Source organism: Macaca mulatta, chromosome 2 (assembly GCF_049350105.2).
Source record: "Macaca mulatta isolate MMU2019108-1 chromosome 2, T2T-MMU8v2.0, whole genome shotgun sequence".
Lineage (NCBI taxonomy): Eukaryota > Metazoa > Chordata > Mammalia > Primates > Cercopithecidae > Macaca > Macaca mulatta.
The window spans coordinates 113,868,718-113,896,410 of NC_133407.1; the positions used below are offsets into that span (position 1 = coordinate 113,868,718).

General features: G+C 55.9%; 2 protein-coding genes across 9 annotated transcripts in view; both read right to left on the minus strand.

Moving 5' to 3' along the window:
• The window catches only part of RASSF1 (Ras association domain family member 1), a 274,834-nt gene that overhangs the window by 59,686 nt on the left and 187,455 nt on the right, over positions 1-27,693 (minus strand). The gene's annotated exons all lie outside the window — the stretch shown is intronic.
• The window catches only part of CACNA2D2 (calcium voltage-gated channel auxiliary subunit alpha2delta 2), a 140,540-nt gene that overhangs the window by 25,916 nt on the left and 86,931 nt on the right, over positions 1-27,693 (minus strand). For all 8 annotated transcript variants that reach the window (XM_077992840.1, XM_015130839.3, XM_077992837.1 and 5 more), the window contains exon 4: positions 5,594-5,653. In XM_077992840.1, the coding sequence (XP_077848966.1) occupies positions 5,594-5,653 (60 nt within the window). The remainder of the gene's footprint in view (positions 1-5,593; positions 5,654-27,693) is intronic.

The window sequence follows — 27,693 nt, forward strand, 5'->3', positions numbered from 1 at the left end:
CCTGTTCTGTACAGCAAAAACCTGCAGCGTGGCCCTGGTGGCCCCTTACTCACTCAGGGCTTGTTTCTTTGTGGTCTGCAGATGGGAGTGGTGACCAAGTCTGCTCCCCAGGGCCTGGCTGTGAAACAGCAGGCAGAGCCAGCCCTCACTCCACCAGGGCAGATGTTACCCTGGACACTCGCTTCCCAAGGCCCAGCTGGGGCTCACTCAGTGTGTGACCCCAGGACTAGACCACTCCCTCTCTGAGCCCCAGGCTCCCCAGACTCCCCAGGCAGGACTCTGGGAAGAGGCCTGGCTGTGGTGACTGCCCAGGGGCTGCGTCAGTACCTGGGACTGTTTCAGGGAACAGTCCTAGTCTGTCTCTCACCAGGGGTCTAGGGGCTGCAGGCCACCGGCTAAATGTGCAGGCTTAGTCCCAGCATTCTGGAATACTGACTGCATGCCTGGCACCACGAATGGGCAAGACCACAACTTCCAGAGGAACGTAAGACCAAAGGCGGCCCGAGAGTTCCAGCATCCGGGGCACCTGCCGCGTCTGGTGCTTTCTTACAGCAGCCCTATGACCCCATCAGTCAGACGCTTCGAGGGCAGGGAGAAGAAAGCCTTCGCACCCTGGCTCCAACCTGCCCTCCCAGTCTGTTGCCGACCTTGCCCACACCCACCACCCACCAGTGCAAGAAGACTGCGGCCCTGGTGGGCCTGGGGCGGGGGCGGAGGCCAGGCCCAAGCTGCAGGGGGCTCGGTCTTTCCCTGCGCCTGGCTCCAACCAAAGCGCGTAATGAAAGCTGACATTACATCAAACACAATAAGGAGTTTCAGTTGATGAAGATCATTCCTGAACACACAAACCCATTAAACTGAGGGAAAAAAATATCAATTCAACACACTCGCTGTGAAAAGAAAATGTGATTTGTTATCTAAAAGGGGGTTATAAACACAGCTCTGATGCTCTTTCCCTCCATAATGAAAACAGGCGGGTGCGGTGGGAGGACTGCAGATTACAACCTGGGGCCTCACTCACTTCTTAGGCAAACCTTCCACAAGGAATGGGAAAGGACACAAGCGGGGGCTGGTCACTTGCAGCCCTCAGGAGCCCTGGGCTCCCCTCACAGGCTGTGGCTGGGACCTGCCTGCACCTGAGTCAACACTAGGCACCTCAGCGTTCACTGGGGCCACCTCTCCAGCTGCTCCAGGTGCTCCGCTTCTCTATTCTCCCGTTTCATGGTCTTAGTGGAACATCAGATATTGGTGGCGTCAAGGACATAGGGGGACATGTCACCCAGGAGGATTCTTAGCCCCCTGCAGATGACAGATGAGGCTCAGGATTCTGTATGGCCTCCCTGCCCCCCAGGGCTTGATGCATGTGGGAATGACCCCTCCCAGCCTCTCCTGCCTCTAGGAGGGCGAGACCATGCCCCTTCCTTGGTAAGAAGAGCATGGATGGTGGCACACAAGGTCATACATGTGAAAACATATCATAAATACATGTGACTGCTATGTATGAAGTGGTGTGGAGCTGGGGGTGTGGCAGGAGGGGGCCGTCAGGGTCAGGATGGGAGGGTCCCCGAGAAGGCCTCTGTCTGCTTGGGCCAACACAGTACCTGGGTTAAGCAACAAGGAGACAGTATTCTCTAGTGACTGAGTACAAGGGCCTCAGCAAAGAGTCCTGGCCTCAAATTCTGACCTGGACATGTGAGCTCTGGAATCCTGGGCAGTGAGTGAAGACTGAGGCTGAGCCAAAAAGGACCCAGCCTACTGGCTTGTCCCAGTGGCCCCCTGAGGAATTCCATGGGTCACCCCCGAGGAGGCAAGGCTGCCCAGTTAAATCATGCAGCCTCCATGAGGCTTCACCTCTGGGTCTCTATTTCCCCACTCGTAATATCCTCTGAGGGCGTGAAGAGAACAGGGAGCTGGGCCTCCCCAGGGGTAGGGACAACTCTGCCCATGAGTGAAAACCTTCTGTCTTTGCAACTCCACAGCCCAGAGGAGAGGCTGAGTGTGGAAGAGCCCCGGGTGGGGTGAAACGGGTGTCCCTAATGTCTGGGGTCCACTCCCCTGACATACCCTGTGTTACCTCATATTTTAGGGGCCATTTTGCCCAACTGGGCAGGAATTGGGGGAATCACCCACTCTGAACTCACACACATGCCCTCCCATGTGGACTTGGGTACACAGATAACAGGCGAGGGGCGGGGCAGGAGGGTCCATGTGACCCTTGTGTTGGTGACATACATTCTCCTTAGCAGGAGCCAAGCCCAAGAGAGGCGTGAGGAGGTTGGGTCTCAGGGAACAAGCTGAGGAAGTGAGCACGGGGTGAGCGGAGGAAGGGCAGTTGCCATCCAAGTTCAGTGCTTAGAAGGTGGCTGCCAAGGCCTGGCCAGACATGACTGCCGCCTGCCCACCAGCTGCCTGTGCATGCCCAGGCCAGCCACCCGCTGCACCAGTGAGGACGCTTGGCCTTCCTGCCCTGGCCTAGTGCCAGCTCAGCCCAGCCAAGAGGACGTTTTCTGAGACAGCCGTCTGTCGCTGGCTTGGCAGAGGCACGCAGGGGCCCTATGGTTGGGTCAGACCCTCAGGCCAGGAAGGCCACCTGTCCTGTCCAGCTGGCTCTTCCAGCCTGGACCAGCCCCCACACAGCCCTCCTTCTAGTCCCTAGGCAGAGCTCCGTCCACTCCCACCATCATGTTCCCCAGGGCAGGGTTGTGTCCTTCCCTTACACTTCCCAGGGGAGGGCTGTCTCTTCCATTCAACTCCCAGTGCATGGCTTTGTTTCCTGTAGGCCCTGGTGTTGGCACTGAGGCCCTGGGGCCAATGGCCACTCCCCCCCCCCTACCCATGCCCTGGCCCAGCTCCTCCCTGGTGGTGGTTTCGGTGGCACACAGTGTTGGCATAGTATGGTGCTGGCACCAAGTGTGGTCTGGCAGGTGGCACCTCTTCATCTATCCTAAGCGTTATGGGCACCAGGGCACCTGCTGCCCGCCTGTGGGGGCATGTGAGGCATTGTCTGCTAATCAGGGCCATCGTTTCCCTAGTGTCCCAGGGTCTGGGTTGGCCAGGGACGAGGAAGGGGGATAGGAGTTTTACATCCAGGCATTGCCCTCTTGATCTCTTGTCCCAGCTCTGACCCTGCAGACTCCAGGATCCCCTACCCCCCAGGCTGAGGTCAGTGGAGTTGTGGGCATGTGGATATGGGTTATACCACTGATACCATTGTCTGTTCCTCAGAGGTATGCACCTGGACCTGCTGTGTGCTGTCAACACAGGGACGGCCACACCCGGCTGATGGTGCAGTGGATTCCCGTCGCCACATGAGCCAAGCGTATCCTCTGTGGCCAGAACAGTTGGGCACCATCCTCCCCATCTCAGAGGTAAGAAGACTGCTTCTGGTCACGCTGTCACTGCTGTGGGCAGTGGGGGCCGATCCTAGGGTTGGGGCTAGAAAAGGGAGTCCTAGGCAGAGATCTGGAGAGAGAGGCTTTGCACTGAAGGAGGGGTAGTTAAGGGCATTCCTAGGAAGAGGGCCTGAGTTTGAGGCTGGAATTGTGGCACAGGCCAGGTGCCTCTCCTGAGTGCTGGGGGAACATGGCTCCTTGTCTGTCATCTCCTGAAGGTCGTTGGAAGGATGTGGTTTCAGGGGTGGGTGGTGTGCCTGCAAGGGACAAAACAGCATCCCTTCCCAGCCTCAAGTCCCTGCACCCTCCCCTGGCATGGACAGCCCCTCCTGCAGCCACTGCTGCCAGCTCTCCCTGGCAGCCCAAGCATAGCTGGCTGGTGTTGGGCTCTTGGACACACCATTAGCATTGATGCCTTTCAGCCTGGCAGTTGTGGCAGCAGCAGTGCTTCCTGGGAGGAACAGTGACCCAGTAGATGGGAAGGAGGGAGGTGACTACAGCCCCACCCACCCTACCTGAGACACCAGTGGGACAGGCCAGCAGGCACCCAGTGGGATGTGGCAGGGAGGGAGAGGAACAAGGCCGGGCGCAGCTGGCCCTGTGGTCAGGGCTGCCTGTGGTCACACCCACAGCTAGGGGCACCTCAGGTCAAGCCAGGGGGAGAGGAGCAGCCAGGGCCCTTTACTGCCTCATCTCAGGACAGAAGTACTTAGGGCCCAAGGGCTGGTGTGGCCAGAGATGCGCCCATGCCATTAGCGGCTTGGCACCCATGTAGCCTGACATGTGCAGTGATTCCTTCACACCCCAGAGCTGAGCTCACAGGCAGCACTGGCACCAGTCAGTCCTTTGCCAAATGGGGAAACTGAAGCCCTTGCCTGGGTCCCACAGGGACTGTGAGCAAGTAGCACTGGAGTAGCAGAGAGGGAGAGAAGGGTCAGTCCTGTCTCCTGGGGAAGGGGGGTTGGTTTAGGGAGTAACTAGCTCATTCATTTGTTTACCTTAGAAAATCACCTTTCATTTCTAATCTCATGTGAACTCCCTGAGGGCAGCACCCAGCACCTGCCAGGGGTAAACGAAGAATGCCACGGTGTGGGCAAGGTGAGACAGCTCAGCATGACCTGGGGGATGGGGACTGGGGAGGAACAGATTTAGAGCTTGGATCATAGGCATGAGCCCCTGACACCCGATAGCCGGCTGTGAATCTCTGCCACCAACAGGTAACCTCCGGTAGGTCTATCCACTCTGTGCTTCTATTTTCTTGTCAAATAGGGACAATAACCCCACTGCTTCCTAGAGCAGATGTGCCTGGCCCAGAGCTGGAGCGAGTCAAGTCTGCCACCCCCACCCTGCCCCTCCCTGTGTTTAGCACAAGACTACTAGGAGGCACGGCTCAGACACCCGAGCAGCTGTGGAGGACACAGGAGCCCTGCCAACTAGTCTGGTTCTCAAGGGTTACATCATCCTTGGCACTGGGGCTTCCTTGAATCCAGGAAGAGCCCTGCCTCCATCTGATGCTGGCTGGAGGGCAGGTGTATCTAGCCCCAGGCAAAATCAAATACAGCAAGGAACTGGCGAGGGCAACTCAGGCCTAGGCTGGGATGGGTGAGGCTCCCCTTCACTCCCCCATGCACTAGGCCCTCTGCGCTCAGCTTCTTGCATCTCTGCTCCAAGAAGCGAGCCTGAGCTCCTTCTGAGGTGGAAGGAGAGGCTTTTGTGACCATGGCAGCCCAGTCCCCTGAGCCCAGCCTGAGGGCCTCCTGGGTGGACAGGTTGCTGTTCAGGGAAGTCAAGGAAGGAAAGTCGGGGAAGGGCATCTGGTCCCCTTTTCCCAGCATCTCCTGCAGGTCACTGTATTAAAGCCTCTGACAAGTCCTGAAGTCCAAAGGCCTCTGACCCAGGGTCTCTCCAAGAATCTGAACACCTTATCTGGGGAACACAGGGAACACCACTTTCAAGCAGCCTTCCCACTCACGGGTGACTCCGCAGCTCCTCTGGAGTGAATGTGGACTCATATCTCACTGTATGCCCAGCAGTGAGGGGCACCTGGAGCAGCTGCTGAATGTTGGACACAGACTTCTGGCTCTGTTCCACAGACCCCTCCGTGTCCCTCATGTGTCTGCGTAGCTCCCATCCCCCCGGCATTCACACCCACCCATGGATGGGCATGCCCTGAGTGCTGGGCAGGGTGCTGGGGCTCCTACCTTGATGTTGTCCTGCCAGCGGTGTGCTTTCTGGAAGTTCTCTGCAGCATCAGCCAGTCTCTAAGGGACAGAGCACAGGGAGGTCAGAGGCTGAGGAAGGCAGCCTGCCCTATGCCCACCCCAAAGCCTCTCCATCCCCAGCACTCCCTGGGGCCAGGCTGGACTGGGGACTCCCTTCCCCTCATCCTATGAGACCCTCAGAGATTCTCTGCCCCAGATACTCCCCAGCTTGCTGTGTGGGCACCTCCTTGACCACAGCTGGGTCCATGCAGGAAAGGTGAAGCCTGTGCAGTGACCCCAGTGGCATCTCCATGGGACTCCTTGTACTAAGCCAAGCCCCAGTGCCACTCTCTACCCCACACACACTTATATCACCCCAGTGCCAAGAGGAAGCTCCTCTGGAGCCAAGGTTGAGCTGCAAGTTAGAGAGTGCTTCGCCTTGCCCTGCCCTTCTGCCAGCTACCCAGAGCCCCACAGGAGGGGCCCACAGCCCACCCTGCCCACCCAGGCCCATGGTCCCTCTCCCAGAGTTCCTGAGCCCCTTCCCACAGGGCTCCCAAGCCCCCTGTCCATAAGAGCCTCTCCTGTTCTTTGGGGCTGGTTCCAGTGGCCTCTTGCAACAAAGCCCCTGTGCCTGAGAGCAGAATGTCCCTCAGGGCATAGCTGTGTGCCTGTCCATCCTACACCTGCCACTGGGCACACTGGGTGCCAGACTGCGCTGACTGGTGGAGGTGTGACAGGCCTGGTCCTGCCTCTCACAGCTCACAGGCACGACCTCGCAGAACCACCATGGCAGGAGAGGTTGAGGGGCAGGAGGCGCAGTGCTGTGGAGCTAGGGACCTCAGGGAAGGCTTGCTGGAGAAGGCACTGGGGCCTGGCCACCCTCTGGGCCTAAGCCCAGGTCACCCAGACATTCTTATTAGGTACTTTCTAGGGATCTCGTCTCTACAGGAAACCTTGGGGCCCCCAAGGATGGAACTGAGTCTGGCCCTGGGGGACTTCTGCAGAGCTGAAAGCAGTGGTGTCCTGTCAATCATAGTGACAACCATCACTATCAACTGGCCACCTACTGTACACCGAACCCTCCCCTGGCCAGTGACTCGTGTGCTGTGCACCTTGTACCATTCACAGTGTGCCTGGCGTGGGGCCATTGTGGCCCTCCTCAGATGAGGACGGCCAGGCACAGAGACGGCGAGCAGCCTGCCCAAGGTCACAAGGTGAGTCCGGCTCAGGCTGGGTCCTGGAGCCCAGCCCTCACCATTGCATTTGTCTTGCTCCGCCCATGACCGAGATCCAAGGACCAGCCTCTGTTGGGCCCGCCATGCCCAGTGAGGCGCGTGGCTCTGGTCTCTCACCCCACCCCACCCTGTCCCACGGTGGAGCAGGCGTGTCCCACCTCCAGGCCTACAGCCCTACTCAGAAGGTCCTGCCCCTTGGTATTCAGGACACCTCAACCCCATCTTTGAGTCCAGGCCTGATATGACATGTGGGCTCCGGAGGGGACGTCCTCCTAAAGCCTGTCAGCTGCCCATTAGGGAGAAGTGGGAGTCAGGTCATGGAGGCCGGCGTTTCCTCCTCTGAAGCATGGACTAGCAGGGCAGGCAGCAAGGTGGGGCCTCCTGTGGAGCTGTGGTCTCTGCTCTCCTGGGGCAGGGTGTCACACCCCCATAGTTAGAGTGGCTGTCCAGGGCCATCCCCAGTCTCATTGGGCCGGCTCCCCCTCCTCAGGCCAAGGACACTGAATGGTGGGGAGGCTATGAGGCTGGGGTCCCGGGAGCAGGGAGAGAAAGTGCCTCTTGGGATCAAACCCTCTCACCCCACAGAGTTTGGCCCTCCTGGCCTCTGCTTCCCTCTCCTTTGTAGGCTCAGTCCTCTGTCCCCCACCACCCTTAATTGCAGGGCCTGCTTGGCTGGGACCCATACCCTCCTCTCTCCCCAGCCCAGCCTCACACTCCTAGGGTTTCAGGGGCCCCAGGTCTCTCTACTCCGTGACGCCTCCCATGTCTTGCCTCCAATCCTGGCCCTCCTGAGCTCCTGGACACTTCCCTGGAGTGACCCTCAGACCCACCTGAGCTCAGAGTGCCCTCTGGGGCAGGCCACCCACCCTGGCCCCTCTGCCTCTTCCATTCCACCCCTGGCATCCCTCACACCACCTCCTGTGCACCCCCAGCTCAGGCTCCGTCCTGCCTGGAACCTGTGTCCTCTCATCCTCGTCACCTATTCTCCACACAACACCTGGAGCCTTTTCTCCAAATGTAGATCTGGTCATGTCACCATCCCCTGTGCTGAAACCCTTCAGTGGCTCCCATTTCTCTGCACGTAAAAGGCACAACCTTCTCGAGGTCCTGTAGGGCCCACCAGACTCCTCTTCTTGCTTTTCAATCCTGGAGCCTCCTCTTGGCCTAAACCACAAATGCCCACCCACTGATCCCAAACCCAGGGATGGATGAGGTCCCCAATTCATAAGCCTGCAGTTCCCTTGTATAGAGGGCATTATTGTGTGACTTGTACGGTTCACAACACTTGTCACCAGAGTTAGTCGAGCACCTGCAGTACAGCAGGTGCTGGGCTCAGTACTTGGCCTGGAGGCTGTGTAAAGCCCGACGAGGCAGTGCGTGGGTCGAGCCTTTGTCATCACTGTGCCCCTCCTTCCTTACCTGGTGACCACTACCTTCCCAGGGACACCAAATCTTCCTCAGAGTGGGGCTCTGCTGAGGCCCCTGTCCTTCCCTGAGGTTGAGACTGGGGCAAAATGGGAGAAGCAGATGCAGTCTCTTGCCGCAGAAAAGCCAAAGGGTCGATGGGGCTGCAGATGCTACACTGACACTAGTGGGAGTCTCCAGGCTGAGCCATGACCCTGAGGAACTGTGTTCTCCTGCCCCTGCCTCTACTCCTGGCCAGGAGGTGCCAGCTCCTTCACCCTCTGAGGGCTCAGCTCTGACCGTGAAACCTCTGGGCCCCAAAACATGGGGCTACAGGCCCCTCTGGCTCCAGAGCCTAGCAGACAGGGCAAGGGAGACCCAGAGAGGGAGGCCCCAACCCCCAGCCTCCTTGAGCTCATGGAATCCCGTGGGCTCAAAGGCCTGGGTCAGCTCACTGACTCGTGAATAACGGAGTCGTAATAGCCACAGCAAAAGGATTACTTTTAATCCTCAGTAACGATCAAGCCATTATTATTTTTTCGGTGTTACAGATCAATCAGTCCATCCCTGGGCACTGGACGTGTGGAAATTGCTAAACAGGCAGGCCCAGTGGTGGGGGAGGAAGGGCCGAGGCAGCTGGTGGGTGTAGTGGAGTGGGCAGGCTTCGGCCATGAGGTTCCATCAGGCCTGAGGATGAGAGGACTGGGACCACCCCTGGGGTGCATGAGGGACCCTGAGCAGAGATCAGAGCCTGGACCCTGGAGTCCCCGAGCCCTGGCCCGGGTTCAAAGTTTGACTTTCTAGGAGCAGGGTCTTCACCACTCTGGTCCTCAACATCCTGCCTATAAACTGGACATAGTAACTGCACCCACTCAGGGTGGCTAGGCTCTTGGCAGCCCTCTTCCTCCAACCCTCAGCAGCTGCACACAGGCAGCCAGTCCCCTGAGGTTTCTCTTGCTGGCTCTTGCCCAGCTCTGGGACCTCCTGCTATCTGTTCTTTCTGCCTGGTTAGCCCTATCAGACTGTGTTACCTCCCCTGGAAACTTCCTTTTAACTTTAACCAGCCCTCTGGACAAGGTGGGCTTCCCTCCCCTCTGCCAAGCAGGACATGTCCTGAGGCAGGGATCTCCAAGCTTAGCTCCAACTGCCTGGCCCAGGCTGAGCACCCAGACCTTGGGCTCCTGTCCCCATAGAGCTGACAACAGTCAGGCCTGCTGAGGGCTGGCAGGGAGACCGTGCCCACCCTGCCCCACCCCTGGAGGTTCATCCCTCCTAGCACTTCCCTTCCACCTCTCCCTGGTCCTCCTGATGGTTTGGGGACAGGCTGGAAGGGGCAAGAAACTGAGGCCCAGAGGCGAAGGAAGAACCTATTAGGATACCATGCAGGGCAGGGACAGGGCGCCTCCCTGTCTCTGGAGTGCCTGCCTGTCTTGGGGAGATGCACTCCATTCCTAGCCCTGACCCCAAGTGCCTGGCCCCCTGGGAGCGATTCCTTGCTTGGGCTCTGGGTTCTGCTCCTGGAGCTGCCTGCAGTCTCTGGTTGCCCTGCTACCAGGCCCTACACATGCTGCTGCCTCCCAGGCCACTCCTGCCCAGACTCCTCTAGCTGCATCCACTTCCTGACCCTGACGCTCAGCAAACCCTCTTCCATGTCTGCTTTCCCCTTGAGCGCTGGGTTTGGTGGGTAAGTGTCTAGTGGCTGTCGAGTTTATGGTAACTTGGCCCTGGGCATACAGTAGGTGCACAATGAATGTCTGCTAAATGAAGATTGGGGTGTCTCTGGACCTGTGTAGAGGCCTGGGCTTGAGTCTGGCTCTGCCCAGCCAGTTGTGTGACCCCGGGTGTGTAGTTTAACCTCTCTGAGTCTATTTTCTTCAGCACATCCTGGGGGATAATGGCTACCTATGGCAATGCTATGAAGTCACTGATGGTGCCTTGTCTGGCCCGTGACGTCCCCATCATGACCAGGGTATTGAAGGGAACCTCAGTGGGACTGTTGAGTGGGGATGCTCACAGCCAAGTCCATCACGGTAACAGCAGGCATTTCAGAGGCAATTATCAGAGAGTTTCACTTAATCAATTTCCCTCAGCTCTGGGAACCGTTCTTACAGGAAAAGGCAAGAAAGAGGAGGACTGGTCATGCACTGGGCTGGGGACAACACTCCCCTGGGGAGCAGCCCCTGCACAGATACCTGCAAATCTCACTACGTTAAACAGCTTTCAATTGCAGTGGGAGCTGAGACAGTCAAGAACCTGAGATCAGGGACCTGGGGCCAGGATGGGCACCCCTCAGAGCCCAACACCTGGGATAGGAAGGCCCCCTGCATGCTAGGAGGGGAGGGCCTTGGGTGATGGGGGGCTGGGGCTCTTGGGTGCTCTCACCCTCTTAGAGGGCCTGCTCATCCCCACCCCCAGGCTAGGTGCTCCCCACTTTTCCTTGGCCTACTCTCCTCACCAGCCCTTACCTGGGAGTCCCTCCATGCCCAGTGCTGGTGGCTCAGAAGGGTCTGAGGAGTAACTGCCCATCAAATAGGACTTTTTCTGCACAGCCCAGAGGGAAAGGCTGGAAGAGTTCTTTGGTCTTAATTAGTTATGGTTACTCCCACTTCCTAGAGGATATGAGAGGCTTAGAAGAAAAGGCCCTGAACCCATGGGGTGCAGGATGTTGAGATCTAGGGCAGTGAGGGCTGAGCCAGGCAGAAGCCGTGATGGAGTGTGGGCTCCAGGGTGGAGGCTGGGGGTAGTATGCCCTGAGAATGCTGCTGAGGGCTGCAAGGAAGGTAGCAACGACAAGATATCACCAGGTGTGGTCCAGTGCCTACCGTGGGTGAGGGCTTCACTGCTGCCTCCCCAGCAAGACTCACGAGAAGCAGATTCTCCTTCTCCCCTCCTTTTACAGCCGAGGGAATTGAGGCTCAAAGTATTAGTGTAGCTGCCCCAGACCCCTAGGGAGGAAGAGGGGGCATCAAACCCAGGTTCGCCTGATGGTAAAGCCCAGCAGTGTTGGACAGTGACTGTCCCAGGGAAGGACCACCCCTGGCCAGGTGGGGGCCTGGCTGGTTGGGCTCAGGTCCCTCCTGCCACCCCTCAGAGTGGTCCCTTTGCCCTCCTAGGAGAGGGGATCAGTAACTGGCCTTCCAGCTATCCCTCTGAGTTGCCCCCACAAGCCTTGGTATCACTGGGTCCAGGCCACGGGAGGGGGCAAGTACCAGGATGCCCAGCAGCCCCTGCCTAGCCCAGCACTGGTCCCATTGCCACCCATCTTCCCTCCCCACCTGTGGGTCCTGCGTTAGCTGTGTATTGTGCACAGAAAGATACTAAATACAGATTTCCAACTTCCAGAGCTATTATGGTCTAATGAGTAAATAATATACATATTTAAAACTGTCTAAAAACATATCTGCATAATTAAAATATCTGCATAATAATGAAGCAAGATGCAGCTCTGCAGGAGGGAGCTGAAGCCCCAGGGCTGACAGTAGGGACAGAAGTGCAGGTGGGGTCAGGGGGCTGTGGCTCTGTGGGCCTCTGCTGCTGCTGCTCCAGCCTTGAGCAGACATTTGTCTGTTCATCCACCTCCTGCTCCAAGCAGGTGCATCCACAGTCAGGGACCAGGAGAATCGCCACTTGGCCCTGTCCTGGCACCACTTGTGGTCTGAGGGAGGCTTTGTGTGGACAGACAGTGCCTGCTACGTGCATGACGGCCGCCTCAGCGACTTTGTGGCCCTCACACGATGTGCTCAGAGCTTTATGGACACAATCTCACTCACTACAACCTTCTGAGGGCAGGTCTTGCCCTGACCCCACATTTTGCTGGTTTCTGAGGCATGAAGAGAAATGTAGCAGGATGGGCAGCGAGGGTCAAGCAGGATCCGTGACTTATGCGCTGAGGGTGATGGAGACACGCCAGTGGCTGTGCTTTCCTGTCGGGTGCACTGCTGACATGCGTGCCTCCTGGGACAGGACAGGTGCCCAGCCTTACCCATCCCTCAAGGCCCCTTCCTTCGCCCCTTGGCTGCATCTACGCTGGACACACTTGGCTCCTGTCCCATCTGTATTTTTTCCTTAAAAATTTTGTTATAGTTTTTATTAATTAATTATTACAAGACAAGGTTGCTCTATGTTGCCCAGGCTGGTCTCAAACTCCTGACCTCAAGTGATCCTCCTGCCTCTGCCTCCCAAAGTGCTGAGATTACAGGCATGAGCCACCACGCCCAGCCCATGACACATCTTAAAGTTCAAACCTACTCTTTTTGTATTAACCATGTTTACAACTTAAAGATAAAATGACCACCAGAGCAATAAAAAACACTCAAACTCCAGACCACAATTCCAGCAAACAGAAGCCTGCAAAGAAAATAAACATTTCTGGCACAGAGGGTGCCTCAGGGGAAGGCTGGCATTGGAGGTCATTGCCGCTATTGGCAGCAACAGGCTCCCTGACCTTTTCCCTCACAGGACTCATGCGTCTTCTGCGAGTTGATAAAAAAAATTAGTAAAATGGATTTTTATTTATTTATTTTAAAAAGGTCAGAATCCATGTAACACGGAAAAACCCATTCGAGTTGTGGTCTCCCTCTGCAGCAGGGCGGCCGCCACTCCACCCGGGCCCAGGCGTGCTGGCTCCCTGTGGGCGCCATGAGCTTGGTAATCAGTGCCTGCACCCCCTCGGTCCAGCCTGGAAGGGGCAGGCTGTGCTTCAATTTCCTAGGAAAAATATGAAGAAATGAGGGGTGGCCTATGATGGAGATGCAGAGGGAACAACTGTGACCAGCCAGGGTGGGGAACCTGGTATCCCAGAGGCTGGAATTTCAGGTCAGACAGAATTTCCCAGAATATCCTGGGCTCCCAAAGATCCTTGCTATGTTGTATTTTGCCAAGAGAGGACACTTTAAAAAACTCCCACTCTCTCTCATTACTGTTATGTTACCAAAAAGTGAACATTTTATTTTTATTTTTATTTTTGAGATAGAGTCTTGCTCTGTTGCCCAGGCTGGAGTGCAGTGGTGCGATCTCAGCTTAATGCAACCTCTGCCTCCCAAGTTCAAGCGATTGTCCTGCTTCAGCCTTCTGAGTAGCTGGGACTATAGGTGCCCACCACCACATTTGGCTAATTTTTGTATTTTTAGTTTCACCCTGCTGAAACAGGGTTTCACCATGTTGCCCAGGCTGATCTTGAACTCCTGACCTCAGGTCATCTGCCTGCCTTGGCCTCCCAAAGTGCTGGGATTACAGGTGTGAGCCCCTGCACCCGGCCAAAGTGGGCATTTTAATATCAAGAGGAGGAAGGCCATGAGCTCTGAGATCCCTTCCCAAGGAAGTAAACGAAGTGGCACTCACAGGTGCTAACAGGTATTCCACTGGCTTTCATTGCTTTTTTGCTTTAAACTGGAACCACAATCAATAAAGAGAAGGTCGGGTATGTCCTGGGATAGGAGCCAAATGTGTCCAGTGTGAACAGGGAGGGGGTGAGGAAAGGGGTCTCTGTGGCTGGGCTGAGCATTTGCAGAAACCAGCTTGAATTTACAGGCCAGTTTTCTGGAACTGGGCGTGAAACCCACCCTCTGGAGATTTCAACTCTGCAGCAGCAGGCTGAGTCAGAAGGAGGTGTGGGCGGATCTGGACAGCCGCATGCTGGAAGCTGCAGGAAAGGTCTGGCCTCAGGGCTGCAGGTCTCTGCCTTACCTAGTCCCCTGGTGAGCTCCCAGGTCTCCTGTTGAGCACTTGCAAGAGGTGCCCCAATGAGAAATAAATCAATACATGCAACAAACTGCTTCAGGTCCACATTTGGACTGTGGCTTCAGAACCCAGCTGTATGGAGGCACCTCACCCCCAAGGAACCCAAAGCTGAAGGCTACTCCAGGCTGCTGGGGCTCTTTCCAAGATACTGCCCTGCTCAGCCCCATCCCACAAGGGCTCAAATGGGTGGGAATCCACCAACCTAGCTGGCACCCCTCCTTAAACCCCAGCATGAAACTTATGCATCTCCACAGGTCAGTCAGTCCCTGGGAACCCAGGTGGAATTTCTCAGAATTTTGCCAGTTTTGTGTCAGTTTTCCTCCCTCTAAATTATGATCCATAATTCATCAACATTTCTCTCATCCTTAGAAAAAACCATGCAGATAGCATTGGGTGAGGGTACCCATACGGGGGCTGTCGGCCACTCTGGGCAGGGGAGCAGGGACACATCCTTATCTGAGTGCTCTCTGGAGCATGGTGCTGCATCCTGTCCCCTCATCAGGCCCCATTCTAGAAATGTGTGTGGGCATGGGGGTGGGTGTTGAGTGTGACAGTGCCCTCCTTCCTTGTTCTGCCACAGAGGCCAAGGAACCCAAGTTCCTGGGGCTCAGCAATTGACCCACCACATAATTTGGGGAGCACTGCCCTCACCTCTCTGTACCTTGATCTCTCACTTATAACAGGGAGGGAACAAAACCCTGCCTGGGCCCCTCCCAGGGCTGCGAGGACGTGGATGGAGAGCAGGGCATAGACAGGGAACAGGATGGGGACTCACTTTGGAAACTGAAGACAACTCCAGGTTCTGGGCTGCACCTTCCCTTACCTCACTCCAGGGGCCTCCTGACTGGTTCCCCCTCCCCCAAACTCAGCTTCTCTCTTGGGCCTTCTGAACTTGGCCTGACCTGTTTTCTTCTGCAGCTTGTGCCAACGGGCTGCCCTTCTCCTCAGCACCAACTTCGCCGAAGATTTTGTTCATTACCCCACTGCGGCCCTGCTTGGCTTCCAGCCCCACTTCCGAGACCCCCTCCTTGCCTCCCTGACCAGACCTCTCCTGAGCCCACAACCCATCTTCAAACTCTCAACCCAAGCTGATTGGCACGAACTCATCTGCCCGGGCCCCCACACCTTCAGGTCTCCCCAACAAGTTCTGTGACCTGTCCGTGTTTCCTGGATGCCTGGACCACTCCTCCCTTCCTAACACTATCCTTTACCAGGCCCTGACAACCTCATCTCTCTTCCAACACTGATCTTGAACTTTGCCTTCCTGCTATGCTGCAGTTCCAAAGCCTTGTTTGTGCTGCATCCCAAGCCTAGAGTGCCTTTTCTCATCCCCTCCCCTGGCCGGCTACTCCTCATCCTGTAGGAGTCACTGCTCTTCTGCCTCCTCCATGAATCCTGGTGCCCTGTAGGGCTGGGTTCCCAGAATTGCCCTGGGGTTTCCATCACTGCATGTACCTGACTCCCTCTCAGATGTGGTCCCTCAAAGGCAGGGACTTTATTCATGGATCTGTGTGGCCCCAGTGCTGGGCAAGCCAGCTCAGTGAGGAAGTGCTAAGTGACCTCAGGCTCCCATCACAGTCAAGAGGTCAGGGAGTGGATCAGGAGGTGCCCTTGGGGATCTGCTGGTTTGGAGGCCCTGGGTCTCCTTGGGATAGAGATGGTAGAAACCAGGTCAGAAATGGTGCTGATGACAGAGAATAGGGATCCAAGATGGCATTGGGGGTGAAGGTGTAAGTGGGGTGAGGCTGAGTCTAAGTACAGGCCTCACTGTGTGCTCCATGAAGAGGCATCTGAGGGGCAGCCTCTGGGGTCTGAACTGCTGATGCCTGCTCTCCGGGACCACAACCCCACTCTAGACCTTGTGAAAATGTTACCCATTAGCCCCACTCAGCTGCTGCCAAGTCAGTAATAACATGGTTATTAGCATAAGCCCCCATGGCTCTGCTGGAATGAGAGGCAGAGGGTGGTAGACAGGAGTGCCTGAATTCCCAGGGAGCTCAGCACCCCTGCCCTGGTGCCAGATCAGTGCATTCTCCTGACATGCCCCAACATTCTCCTCTAAGAAGCGCTGCTCAGATGCCTCTATGCTCCGCTGTGGCTCAGGGGCAGGACATGGGAGGGTGATGGTTCCCATGGGAAGAGGCTGATGTGACCCTCCTTCCTTCCTGTCAACTCTTGTTTACTGAGCACCTACTGTGCGCAGTAAACTGGCCTGAGGAGGTTAGTGAGCATTACAGACACAACCCTGCTCTTACATGGGGTGCCAGCAGTAAGTTCTTCTTTACATCTCACCTAACTTCTTCCAACTGCAATTCAGTCCCACTGTCTTGAGCAGAGAACTTGCTAGAGGCCTCTATAGGAAGAGCTGCCTGGGATGGCCCCATCACTGGAAGAATTTAGGGTGCTAGGAAGCTGCCCTGCATGGGAACGTATTCCCACCAGAAAGCTGAGAGTGAGACCCCACCCCAGCTAGAACAGGAGAGTCTGAGTCCCAGCCCAGCCTCCAAGCTCCCTTCCCACGATGTTATTTTTATACTTTTTCCTAAAACACAGCCTGAGCGGGCCCTTTTCGGCTCTATTAACATTAGGAATCTAATCAGTAATCAGGCAGCTCATAATTTTCTGATTAGCTTTGATTAGGCCCAACCTCAGGAGAAGGAGTGGGACAGTGAAGAGGGAGGTGGGGACAAAAGGGCCCTGAAATGTGCCGGAGGGGGCACTGGTTGGGCTGGGGGGAGAGGGCAGTGGAGAACAGCCCCTAGCCCCATTGTTGCCTGTTTTGGGGAAGGAACGCGGAATGGAGTCGTGGGTTGCACCGGGTCAAATGGGTTGCAGGGTCAGAGAGCAAGGGCAGCGGAGCAGGGTGGGGAGGGCAGAGCCCAGCCCACTTAAGCAGCAGGAACACCAGAACAGGTTGGCCCAAGACTTTCAGCACCATGGACAGAGGCAGGGAGGAGCGTCAGGGCTGGGTTTCGGCAATGACCTGGGTGTTACCTTGCCCAGGCCCCCTGGGTGGCACTCGAAGAATGATCCCAGGCATAACCTTGAGTAATGGTGACAGTGACAGAAGGGCAGGCCTGCTCAGTGGGCTGCAATATGTGACCTCGGATATGGAGAACTGGCCCTGGCCACTCTTACTAAACACACCATAGGCAGGGCCTGCCTTGACGATCATCCCTTCAAGGTGAAGACAATGAGGTCAGGGGCCCACTGGCCCCCCCGTACGAAGGGGGAGCTGAGGCCTGGAGGGACTGTCAGGCCACTGTACCATTAGGGACAGAGCCTGGACCCATACTGAGGCATCCCAGGCCAGGGCCAGATATCTCTCCTGTCTAAGGCCTGTTTGTGGCTTTTGCATCACATACTCAGATGGAGCCATGGTGCTGGCCAAGCCAGACCTCCTAGGCCTGCCACTCGTGGGCTCTGACCCCTGCTCGGACCCTGTTCCTGGTGACCATGAGGACTCTCCAAGCCCCACCTTCTATCAATTGCCCTTCCCCACAGATTCAGACTTCTTGTAGCCACATCCTGGAGCCCTATTCAGGTCAGAGTCAGAGTGGCTCTGCCCCTGCTCCTGGTCTGGGATCACAGGTCATCGCCCTTTGTCAGATGCAGCCATCCAGGTGACCGCTGATGAAATACACGAACCTGTTGGAGAAGACATGCACAGCTAATGCCATGCAAATTGGCACAGAGGCAATCAGCCTGACTCTAAAAGCTGCCCCACTGGCCGCAGGCTGGCTCATTGTCTTTTCTGTCAATTTGCATCTCATTACCCAGAAGGCTGTGCTCACTGGAGGTTAAAAGAAAAAAGCACCAAGCAAGCCCCACTGTGTCCTGCCTCCAGCGAGGGCACAGCCCATGAGTGGGACAGGGCTGCCTGGAGGACTGCCCCTTAGAGGTACACTCCACAGGGAGCCCCCATCAGCCCTATCACCCCCAACACCCACCATCAACATTATCCCTGCACCACCAGAATGCTACTCCATTCACCATCATCCCCATCATCACTGTTGTTCCCACTGCTTAACCAGCACCAATGTCCCCATGTTCACTGCCAATATTATTCCATCATCGTCAATGTTACTCCCATCACCATCAGCTCCCCATCACTACCTTCATCCCCATCATCACAGTCATCACTTCCATCATCACCATCATCATCTACCACCATCAACTCCACTGCCAATATCACCTCCATCACTACCTTTACCACCACTGTCACCACTACCACCATCACCCCACTGTGGTCACCTCTGCTAGCGCTCGCATCTCCTCGTCATCACCACTACCATTACTGTCCTCACTGCTACCTGCATCATCACCTCTGCATCCCTGAGAAGAGTCTGATGAAGAGACAGAGACAACTCATTCTTCACCTTTCTCTGCCCATCGCCCTCCAGCATCATCAGAGGGTCGGGGAACTTGTAAACAAATGACTCAGTGACCAGAGAGCTCATAATCAACCTGGATATTGGTGCTTGAATCTAGGTACCTCAGGAGGAAAGCCCTCAACGCCCGGAGGTGAAATGGGTTCTTGTCCACTTTACCAGGGCCCCTGAAGAGACTGGGGCTTAGCTTACTCTCCTGGTTCTAGCAGGACCTGGGGCTGGGCAGACAGTGATCAGCAGCCACAGTACCCCGTGGGGCAGAGCCAGGAGCTGCATGTGTAATGCACAGAATTGATGCCATTCTCTGAATCCTGATAACCTCCTCTCTAACATGGGGCTTCTACTAGTCCCAGCCTCATAAGACTGTGGGGATGAAGGCAGACATGAGAGGAGAACAGTGAGCATCCAGGGCTGTTTCAAAGGGCACATAAACCCTATGGGAGAGAAGTATGGTTAGGCTAAGCCAGGTGGGCTTTGGGAAAGGGAGCACTAGACAAAACTTGAAGGGCAAGGTCAGACGAAGGGGATAGGGGAAGTAACGCCCAGGGGGCTAAGATGTGGGGGTGGGAAGGAGGGTAGTGAAGGCCAGGGGAGCTAATGTGGGCCTTCGATTCTCCTGGGCCTCCCTGGACTCAGGGATTGGTGCAGTAGGTGTTTGTGTTTACGTGGCCAGGCCTCTTCATTTCATTATCTGTACCTTGCTTCACACACATGTTCCCACAAAGCCCCAACAAGCCCAATCATTATTCCCATTCCCCCAACGAGGTCACCAAGGCTCAGAGAGGGTGACTGACCCACCCAAGACTGCACAGTGGTCAAATGGCAGAGCTCAAACTGAATGCAGCTTCGTGCATGCCAGGGATGGGCTCTGACCACTCCCTGTGTCCCTGGGCAGCAAGGCAAGATATGAGGCTAGACCAAGACAAAACCAGGGCTCCCTGCACAGGTCATCCAGAAGAGTGGGAGCAGGAGCCAGACTCTTCCAGCTAGGCTGTCACTCTGCTGGATGTGGATGCTTGAGGCCCCACCCTGTCGCTGCCCACCAGCTTTGGGACACAAAGCTTTGGGACACTGGCTGGCTCGGGGGCGATGCTGAGGGCCCAGGCAGAGGTGACAGGCAGACAAAGGGCTGGGGGTGGTGGGCGGGGTGGGCACAGCCTGGCTGCCAGGTGGAAACGCCCAGGGTAAGAGCTACTCTGAATACTAGCTGCATCCTGCTGCTGCAATCAGCCTCGACACTTGGTTATTATGAGGAGTAAAGGCGGCCGGTGGGACAGCTGGAGCCGTGGTGACAACATTTAAGGCGTTTGTCAGAGCCGTGGGACACGGACTGCCAGGCGCTAATGGCTTCTGCTTGCTGCTGCCAAGTGAGAGGAGGGCGGGCCGGCGGAGGTGCCTTGCTCCTGCCTGGGCCCGGGCCCACCGCACACTGCACAGCCGCTCCACGACAGGTAGGGCCCACCTGGGCCTCACAGATGCCTAGCAACGGCCACAGAGCCATGGCACCAGCTGGAGAGGGTGGGGCAGCGGTCATATACACGTGCCTGCAATATTTGGGGCATCATTGCTGCCTCTCCCTTCATTCAGGCTGCAGTCTCTCTCCCCTGGGACAAGGGTCTGTTATCTACCACGCCATCTCCCAGGAAACAGACCCCTGAATCCCAGTTGGCTTAGCCCCCAACCTCCTCAGCCCTTTGGGCTGGACTTTCTGAGGGACAGACCCTTCTAGTGATGAATCCACACTGGATTCAGATCTACCCTGACTGAGTGATTTTAGCTTTCCTGGCCTCAGTTTTTCTCCCTGCAAAATGGAAAAATGACACCACCCACCCAGGCAGACTGGCCACATTAATGATAAAACAGAGGAACGCTGAAGTGCTGGCCACATGGAGGCCAACAGCACTTGGGCTCATGAGGAAGGGCTGGAGGTAGTCAGACAACACCCAGGAAGTGGGGTGTGGACCCTGGGGGCTACCTGAAGGAGGGGGCAGCCTGGAGAAGGAAGCAGAGCAAGCTGGAGGGAAGGTGCAGTGGTTTTCCAGGGAGAGGAGCCCCATGGCTGGTTGATCAAGTAGGGCTTTGAACAAAAAGTACTCCTGAAATACAAGGGTTGGCAAGGAATTCCTGCACCTGCAGAGCTCCTATAGGACCCAGCACCAGCACCGCCTGTGCTGCACATGGAGCTGTCATCACGGGCGATGCCACTGAGCACTTGCTGTGGCCAGCATCGCTCATTAATCCCTACAGCAGCCCCTGCAGAGCAGGTCCCATTTCTACACCATTTTGCAGATGAGGAAACTGAGTTCAGAGGTGGTTCCTCAGCTTGTCTGTGGCCACAGCTCTCTGAGGGCAGGGTGGAAGGTTAAACCTGGGCTATGTCATCAAGTCCCCCTCCCCTACTTGCTGATTAGCCCAGGAGACACCCTGAGCTCTCTCTGAGGAGGAAGTGGGCCTCTGGCTGGCTGTGGATCAGATAGCGTGGAGTGGGAGACACTGTGTGGCTGGGGAGGGACCCAGCAGGCACGAGGAGACCTGAGCGGGTCTGAGCTCTGCCTCAGATTCCCTCCACGATCTCAGAGCACTTATATTCCCATGTGACCCTGGAGTTCTTGCTACTTTCCCTAGGGCCCAGACTGAGGCCAGAGGAGGCAGGAGGGGTCCTTGAAGAAGGTAGGGAGTTGTGTACACCCTCCAAGGCCACCCAGGGAGCTCTGGCCCCCAAGAACCCTCTTCTACTTATGGTTAGCCTGCTGCCAGGCTCAGGTCAAGCCCACATGGCATCAGTGCTGGGGACACTGCAGTGGGTCAGTGTTGAGCCCAGTGACCCTTTGGGGGTGACTGTGCTTGGCCCTGCCTAGATCGAAGACTGTTGTCTGGAAAATGGGCTGGGAAGGGCAGAAACTCTGGGACAGGACCATCCCCCTAGAAGGCTGGGCAGACCCCAGGGGCCACTCTTGCATGGAAAGGCTGATAGAAGTTCTGCCGTGAGCCATCCTCACTCATTCTCACAGGTGAAGAAACCGAAGCTCTGTAGGAGAGGGATACCCTAGTTTGAGCAGGAGGCAGTGAGGCTAAGCATGGAGCATGCTCACCACCTTGGGGTTGGTGTCCCTTCCCCGAACCCACAGACCTGGGTATTCCCTGGGGTTGGGAGGGGGTGTTGTCTTTGTGCCCCAGAGTCAGCCCAGCCTCAGCCCACACAAGGTATGCAAGGCCTCTGGGCAACCTGATTCCCAGCCCACCGCTCTGCCTGGCCCAGGTCTGCCAGCCCACCCCTGGGTTAAGCTCTTTCCAGCACTCTGGAGTCCTATTTTGGTCCCCTGCCCCCAAGGCCACTCTGCTGCAGGACTCCTCCAAGGGAAAGGGGATAAGTGAGACCCCTGTGACTAGGCCTCTTGGGTGTCCACTGAGGGAGTTGTTCCAAATAAGGTGATGTCAGAGATCTGTGGCTTTAGTGGGGGTGAGTGAGGAGGTTTCTTCCATCTGACTTTGAGGTCAATAGCTTTGCAATCCTGTGGGTGGAGGGCCTGGAGTTAGAGGAGGAGGATGTATGTGTGTGTGCATATGCAAACACATGTGCACATGTGCAGACATGGGAAAGCACATCCATGCTGCCAACATGTGGTCAGGCACAGGTGCATATGGTGGCTGGGTCCTCGCTTTTCTTCCACCAACAACTTTAACATCCAGAACCCCCTCCTGAGGCACAGGCAGGGCAGGGCTGTTCCTGCTGGGGCTGTGTGTGGGGTGGCTCACAGGGCTGTGGCTCCAGGACCTATAGGCTCCACCACCTGCCCACTCATGCCTGGCCAAATGGATCTTCTTGGCTATGACCTGTCTGGCCCCCACCTAGGGGACCCCTCCTCAAATGTGCCCTTAATTTGTTCACTGCTTCACTTCCCTCCCAGCCCTCACACCAGCCTGTGATCATTTTGTTTTGTGTTATCTCAACCAACACCACAGTGTAGAATAAAAGGAAAGGGCCTCAGTCCCCAGGGCCTTTCTTCTTTCTGCTAGCATGTCCATGGTCTATGTTCGGTACCAGAGACATAGGGTGACTCAGATCTGGCCCCACCAGGGTGGAGGGGAGGGGCTTCCACTTGTCTCCATGCTCACTCTCCCCCACCTCCATTCCAGACACAGTGCAGCCAATACCAGGTTAGACCAAGGAAATCTTGTGCGCCAGCTCCCAATCGACTGTCCACCAGATGCTTTTGTGATTCCAGTTATCACTTATGGGTACCTGTTGTCCACATGTGACTGTCACAATCATAGCGGCACAAGGCTGGTGCTACTTAATGCATTTTTCAGAAGGAGGAGGCTCAAAACAATATAGTGAGTGCTCCAGGTCTACAAACCTGGCAGAAGGAGAACCTGGAGCCCACACCTAAGTCTGTTCAGCTGCTGAGCCCAGGCCTTCCACACTGCAGCCTGAGATGGTCACACCTGTGTGACCAGGACTCCCAGCACTGCCAGCAGCCTCTGCCTGTGGCCCCTGGGAAAGAACGAATGGGGCTCTGAGGTTTGGGGAGAAGTGACATGCCCAGGGTCACACTACAGTCCAGGTGCCAGCTCCCCGACCCTGCTCCTAGCAAAGATGTATGGGCTGAGGGGCACCATCCTGGAAATCCCCCCAAACATCTTCCCGTGGCAAGCCACGCTGGGCTTCTCCTCTGGTTAGAACACAAAACACTGGGTAGATCTCCCTTGACTTTTGGGAGGCTTGGGGTGAGCCTATGGGCTCAGCTAGACCAAGTGCCTAGTCTGCAGGCTGCTCACCTCGGCCTCTGCCCCATCATTGTTATTCACATTTTGCATTTTTACTGGATGTGCTTTTGAGAAGGGCTATTGAATACTTTGCCAAATGAGTTGGGGAATCAGCCAAATTAAGCTATCTCTGCCCCCAACGTCCACAACTGGGCAGGGTGGGTTGCCCTGTGAGGCTAGGCTGGCTGTGGGCCCTGCTCAGAGCCACTACCCCAACGGTGGGCATGCCAGCATCTGGCAGGCGCAGCCGTCTCCCTGGAAAACGAGACATTTCTTATTGAGATAACGAATCGCTCCATTTAGATCCAAATTAACCTCCCCCAATTACCCCATTTTCTACCACATTTCACCAGATCGAAATCCCCTTCTGCCTGCACAGTCATGTGCCCAGCCCCTCCTTGCTCCCAGGTCACGTGCATCTCAAAGCCATGGGCACTCAAACAGCTCTAGATGGCCAGCAGGTGCCTTTCCTCATTGGTCACGTTTTTCTTTTCTTTTTTTGGGGGGGGGTGGGGAGGGGAAGGATAGGGTGAGGGAGGCTTGATACAGCTGCTGCTCTGAGGAGTGGGAATTTCTATTTTATTTTTCTAGCTCGTTCTTTGAAATAAGGATGCAATATGGGATCAATTTTTGATGACAGTGAAGTAAAAGGGGAAAATAGTAGCAATTTTCTCTTCTGAACATGCCCTATTTAATGGAAGGATGTCACCGTGGAATTCTATCCGGAGGAGAGAGGGCCTGGTTGTCAGGGACACATGGTCAGAGATGCCTGGCACCATCTCAGCCTGGGCACCCCCTCCCTGGTCTCCCAGTGCCATCTATTAGGGTGACTGCCAGGGCCTAGGACTTGGGACAGGGAGAGGCCGAGTCTCCATCTTCCCTCACCTGGCACAAGGGTGGACCCTTCCTGCCTTGTGCTCTGCTGGTCTCAGGCTGCAAGGGAGTCTAGAGCTAGGGCCCCAGGGAATCAGGGTTAATTAGGGTTATAAAATCCCACCCAGCTGCTGCTGCTGCTGCCACCTCTGTGTTAAACCTAGGAAGCAGAGCTGGTTGGGGTGCAGGGGGGTGGAGTATGAGGAGGGGGAGGGGACAGGCCTGAATCCTGAGCTGGCCAGGACTGGGGGCAGTCGGGGTACCTGGTCCCTTGTCTCAGAGCTCAGGAAGGAGAGATGGGGGTAAGAATAGGGCAGAAGTGAGGGTGTTCCTCAGTGGGGGTGGTTTTCAGAGAATACTGCAGGAGGAACTGTCGCCTCCTCTACCAACTGTCTCCAACCCCTGACCTTCAGCCCTGGGTCAGAGACCATTAACTGGAATTGGGCCATGGCTGTGTGGAGTCAGGAGGCCCCTGGACCAAGCACTGCAGGACTCTTGAGGCCTCTGCTGGGAGGGTGGGGATGCTTCCCTGTTGTAAGTTGCCCCAAGTGAGGTTGAGGTCCCTGGGCTGGCTGAGCATGGTGGCTCACCCCTGTAATCCCAGCACTTTGGGAGGCTGAGGTGGGTGGATCGCTTGAGGCCAGGAGTTTGAGACCAGCCTGACCAACATGGCGAAACCCCATCTCTACTAAAATTACATAAATTAGCCAGGCATAGTGACGCACGCCTGTAATCCCAGTTACTTGGGAGGATGAGGCAGGAGAGTCACTTGACTTTGGGAGACAGAGGTTGCAGTGAGCCGAGACCGTGCCACTGAATTCTAACCTGGGTGACAGATTGAGACTCCGTCTCAAAAAAAAAAAAAGTCTCCTCAGCTGAATGAAGCAGAAGCCAGTGTTTCAGCTGCCAGGGCCCCATTTCCCCCATGAAATTCACCCCCTAGTCAATTTGCCATGGAGCCCCCTGGAAACCTGGGACATCCCTGAAGTAGCTAAGCCAGTTTTGGCCCATCCCTTCTGACATCTAGTGCCCTCTGGCCATCTGTCTTCCAAGGCCTCCTCTACCTTGCAGTGCCGGGACAGAAATGAGTTAGATAGAACCACACCTCTGAGGCCCATGCAGCACAGCTACGGACATCTCATTCACAGATGCATGCAGTCATGTCAGGCAGCTCCAGACCCGCAAAAACAGCACACAGTCATGCTCAACCCCCACAGGCCCGCACAGAGCCCAAGGTTAGAGAGCCACCAAGCCACATGCCCGCACTGTGCAAGTGTGGCCAAGCCCAGGTATGGTCCTTACAGTGAACAGCTCCGGCTTCACACTGGGAGGAAACCACTGGAGTCTCTGTAGTCTTCTCATCCACAACCCGTGGACTCTCTAAACGCACAAGCAATTTGAGACCCCACAAGTACCTTCCAGAGTCCTCACCATGAAGTCAAAGCAGGGCTGGCAAGAGCAGACCCTGCTGCCTCCTCCAGGGTAAACCATGAAACAGAAACCAAGCGACAGGGCAGCCCCCCTTCCAAAACAATCACAGATCCTGGGAGGCCAGTGGAAGGGTGGCAGGCTGGGTCTCTCATCCCAGTGCCTGCCTAGCCCTGTTGACAGATGCTGCCCAAAGCTGCACCCACTACCGCCCTTCCTTCTTTGGCTGTGGCCAGGCCTCTGAAATAATTAGCAATTCTGCTCTACAAAACGCTGGCCCGATGGGATAATAAACTCCAACATCTGTCAGAAGAGCGAGCTCCTATGAAATTGCCAAGAGAAACATTTTTCTCCTCATTCAATTCACATTTAAATAGAAAACAACCCCTCCAAGTCTGCGCCAGGCCAGCGGCGCAGGGCTCCGGGAGCCCACAAGCTGTTCCTGGGCCTGCAAGGAGGCTCAGGCGCACAGTGATCACTCACTCAAATTAACAAATCATTTTATTTAGAGATGAAGAGAATTTGTAAGTGACGGATGGCTTCAGAAACACTGAGGAGGGGGGAAAGCCAGCCGTGGGCCCGTCCCTCCTCAGCAGAAAGGCCTCCCAGAGAACACAGGTCATGGGGGCCAACACTCCCCATCTCCACAGCCACCCAGTGTGATAGGCAGGCTAGGAATCCTGTTGCCATTCTGTGGTGGGACACTGAGGGTCAGTGAAACGCCAAGGTCCCCAGTGGCTCCTGCTAGACTGAGGGCACAGGCTCTGCTGTGAGGGAGCCCAGTTAGGGCTGGCTCTGCCCGAGAAGCAGTGTCCTGGGTCTGCAATTCCACTTTTGGGCTTTAGAAGGTGCTGTGCAGAGAGAACTGAGCCCCATGTGGGTCCAGGGTTGGGTTTGGCTATGGATGAGCTTTGTCAATACAATTATACTCTGGAAACAGAAGTCCTGGAGACTTCAGTTCCAGGCCTAGGGCTGCAGATTCACCATCTGTGCAATGAAAGACACAGACTTGGACTGCCAAGGGTCCTCTCACCTATGAGAGCCGCTGAAGACCAGATATCAAATACTGACAAATGAAAAAAAAGTTGCTGATAAACCCTGGTCCCGCCCAGACCCCTCCTTGGGGTTACCATGGGCTCCTGATGTGTCTGTGTGTCCCCATCAGGTCCTCTCTTCCAGGCTCCCACAGTGCCTGTGTGCCCCTCACCAAGGAACTCACTGCTCTGTCCTGCAATTTCCCAACAGGCTGTGCACTCTCTGAGGCAGGAACAATGCTGTTTGTTTTTTCTGCATTCCAGAGGGTGTCCAACACTTGGACACTATTTGGTGAATAAACAAGTGAATGAATGAATGAATGAATGAATGGGAGGACCCTGGCTGTAGACACTCCAATGCATGAGAAAGGCTTGATGAATGTCTACTATGCTATACTGTCACACCTCCGTGCTTTTGCACACACCATTTCCTTTGCCCAGAATGTTGTGGGCATCCCCCTCCTCTGGACGGACAATTAATGGTTTTCAACTTCTTGCTGCCCTGCTCAGTTGCCCTCTGCTCTGGGCCTCTTCCTGCTTAGCTTCTGCCCTGCACCCTTGTCACAGTTGTGGTTACAGTGGTGCAGGCATCAGTTGATTTACAGGGGTGGCCACTCTGCACCAGATTTTCTTGAGGTCATGTTGGAGACTGATTCTTCCTTGTCCCTCCTTTGGCCAGGGCTGGGCCCATTTGGGGCTTAAAGCATGGCCCATCTCTGAGAGCTTCCCAGTTGTGAATGTCAGGAGCTGCTGAAACAAACACAGAAACATCCCTGGAGGGTAGAGAGAATTTTGGAGGGGCAAGACAGAAGACAGGGCCGGAAGGATGCAGCATGAGGGGAGAGATTCCCAGGAAGAAAGGAGGAGGGTGAGAGAGAGCTAAAAGCTAGGAGTGATGGGGCTGGCAGCAGAGGCCTGGCTGAGACCTTTATTCCTCCTATAGGCCACCTTTAGGTGGTGCACAAGGCCCAGAGAAATGTTTCTCCTTCCCAAACTGTTACGGTTGTGAGCTTAGAGTTCCACTGTGGGGTGACCCCTGATTTGGCACTCCCCACTCTGGGCTCCAAGGTGCCCCCGCTGAGGGGAGGGCAGACAGGGATGGTGGGGGGCTCTGAAAACCCCTGCTCTGTCTTGGGCCCCACAGGCTCTGCAGAGGAATGTGGAGATCACAGCACATGCAGTGGGGCCATGTTAGATCTAGCTAGGAAGCCAGAAGACCTGGGTCC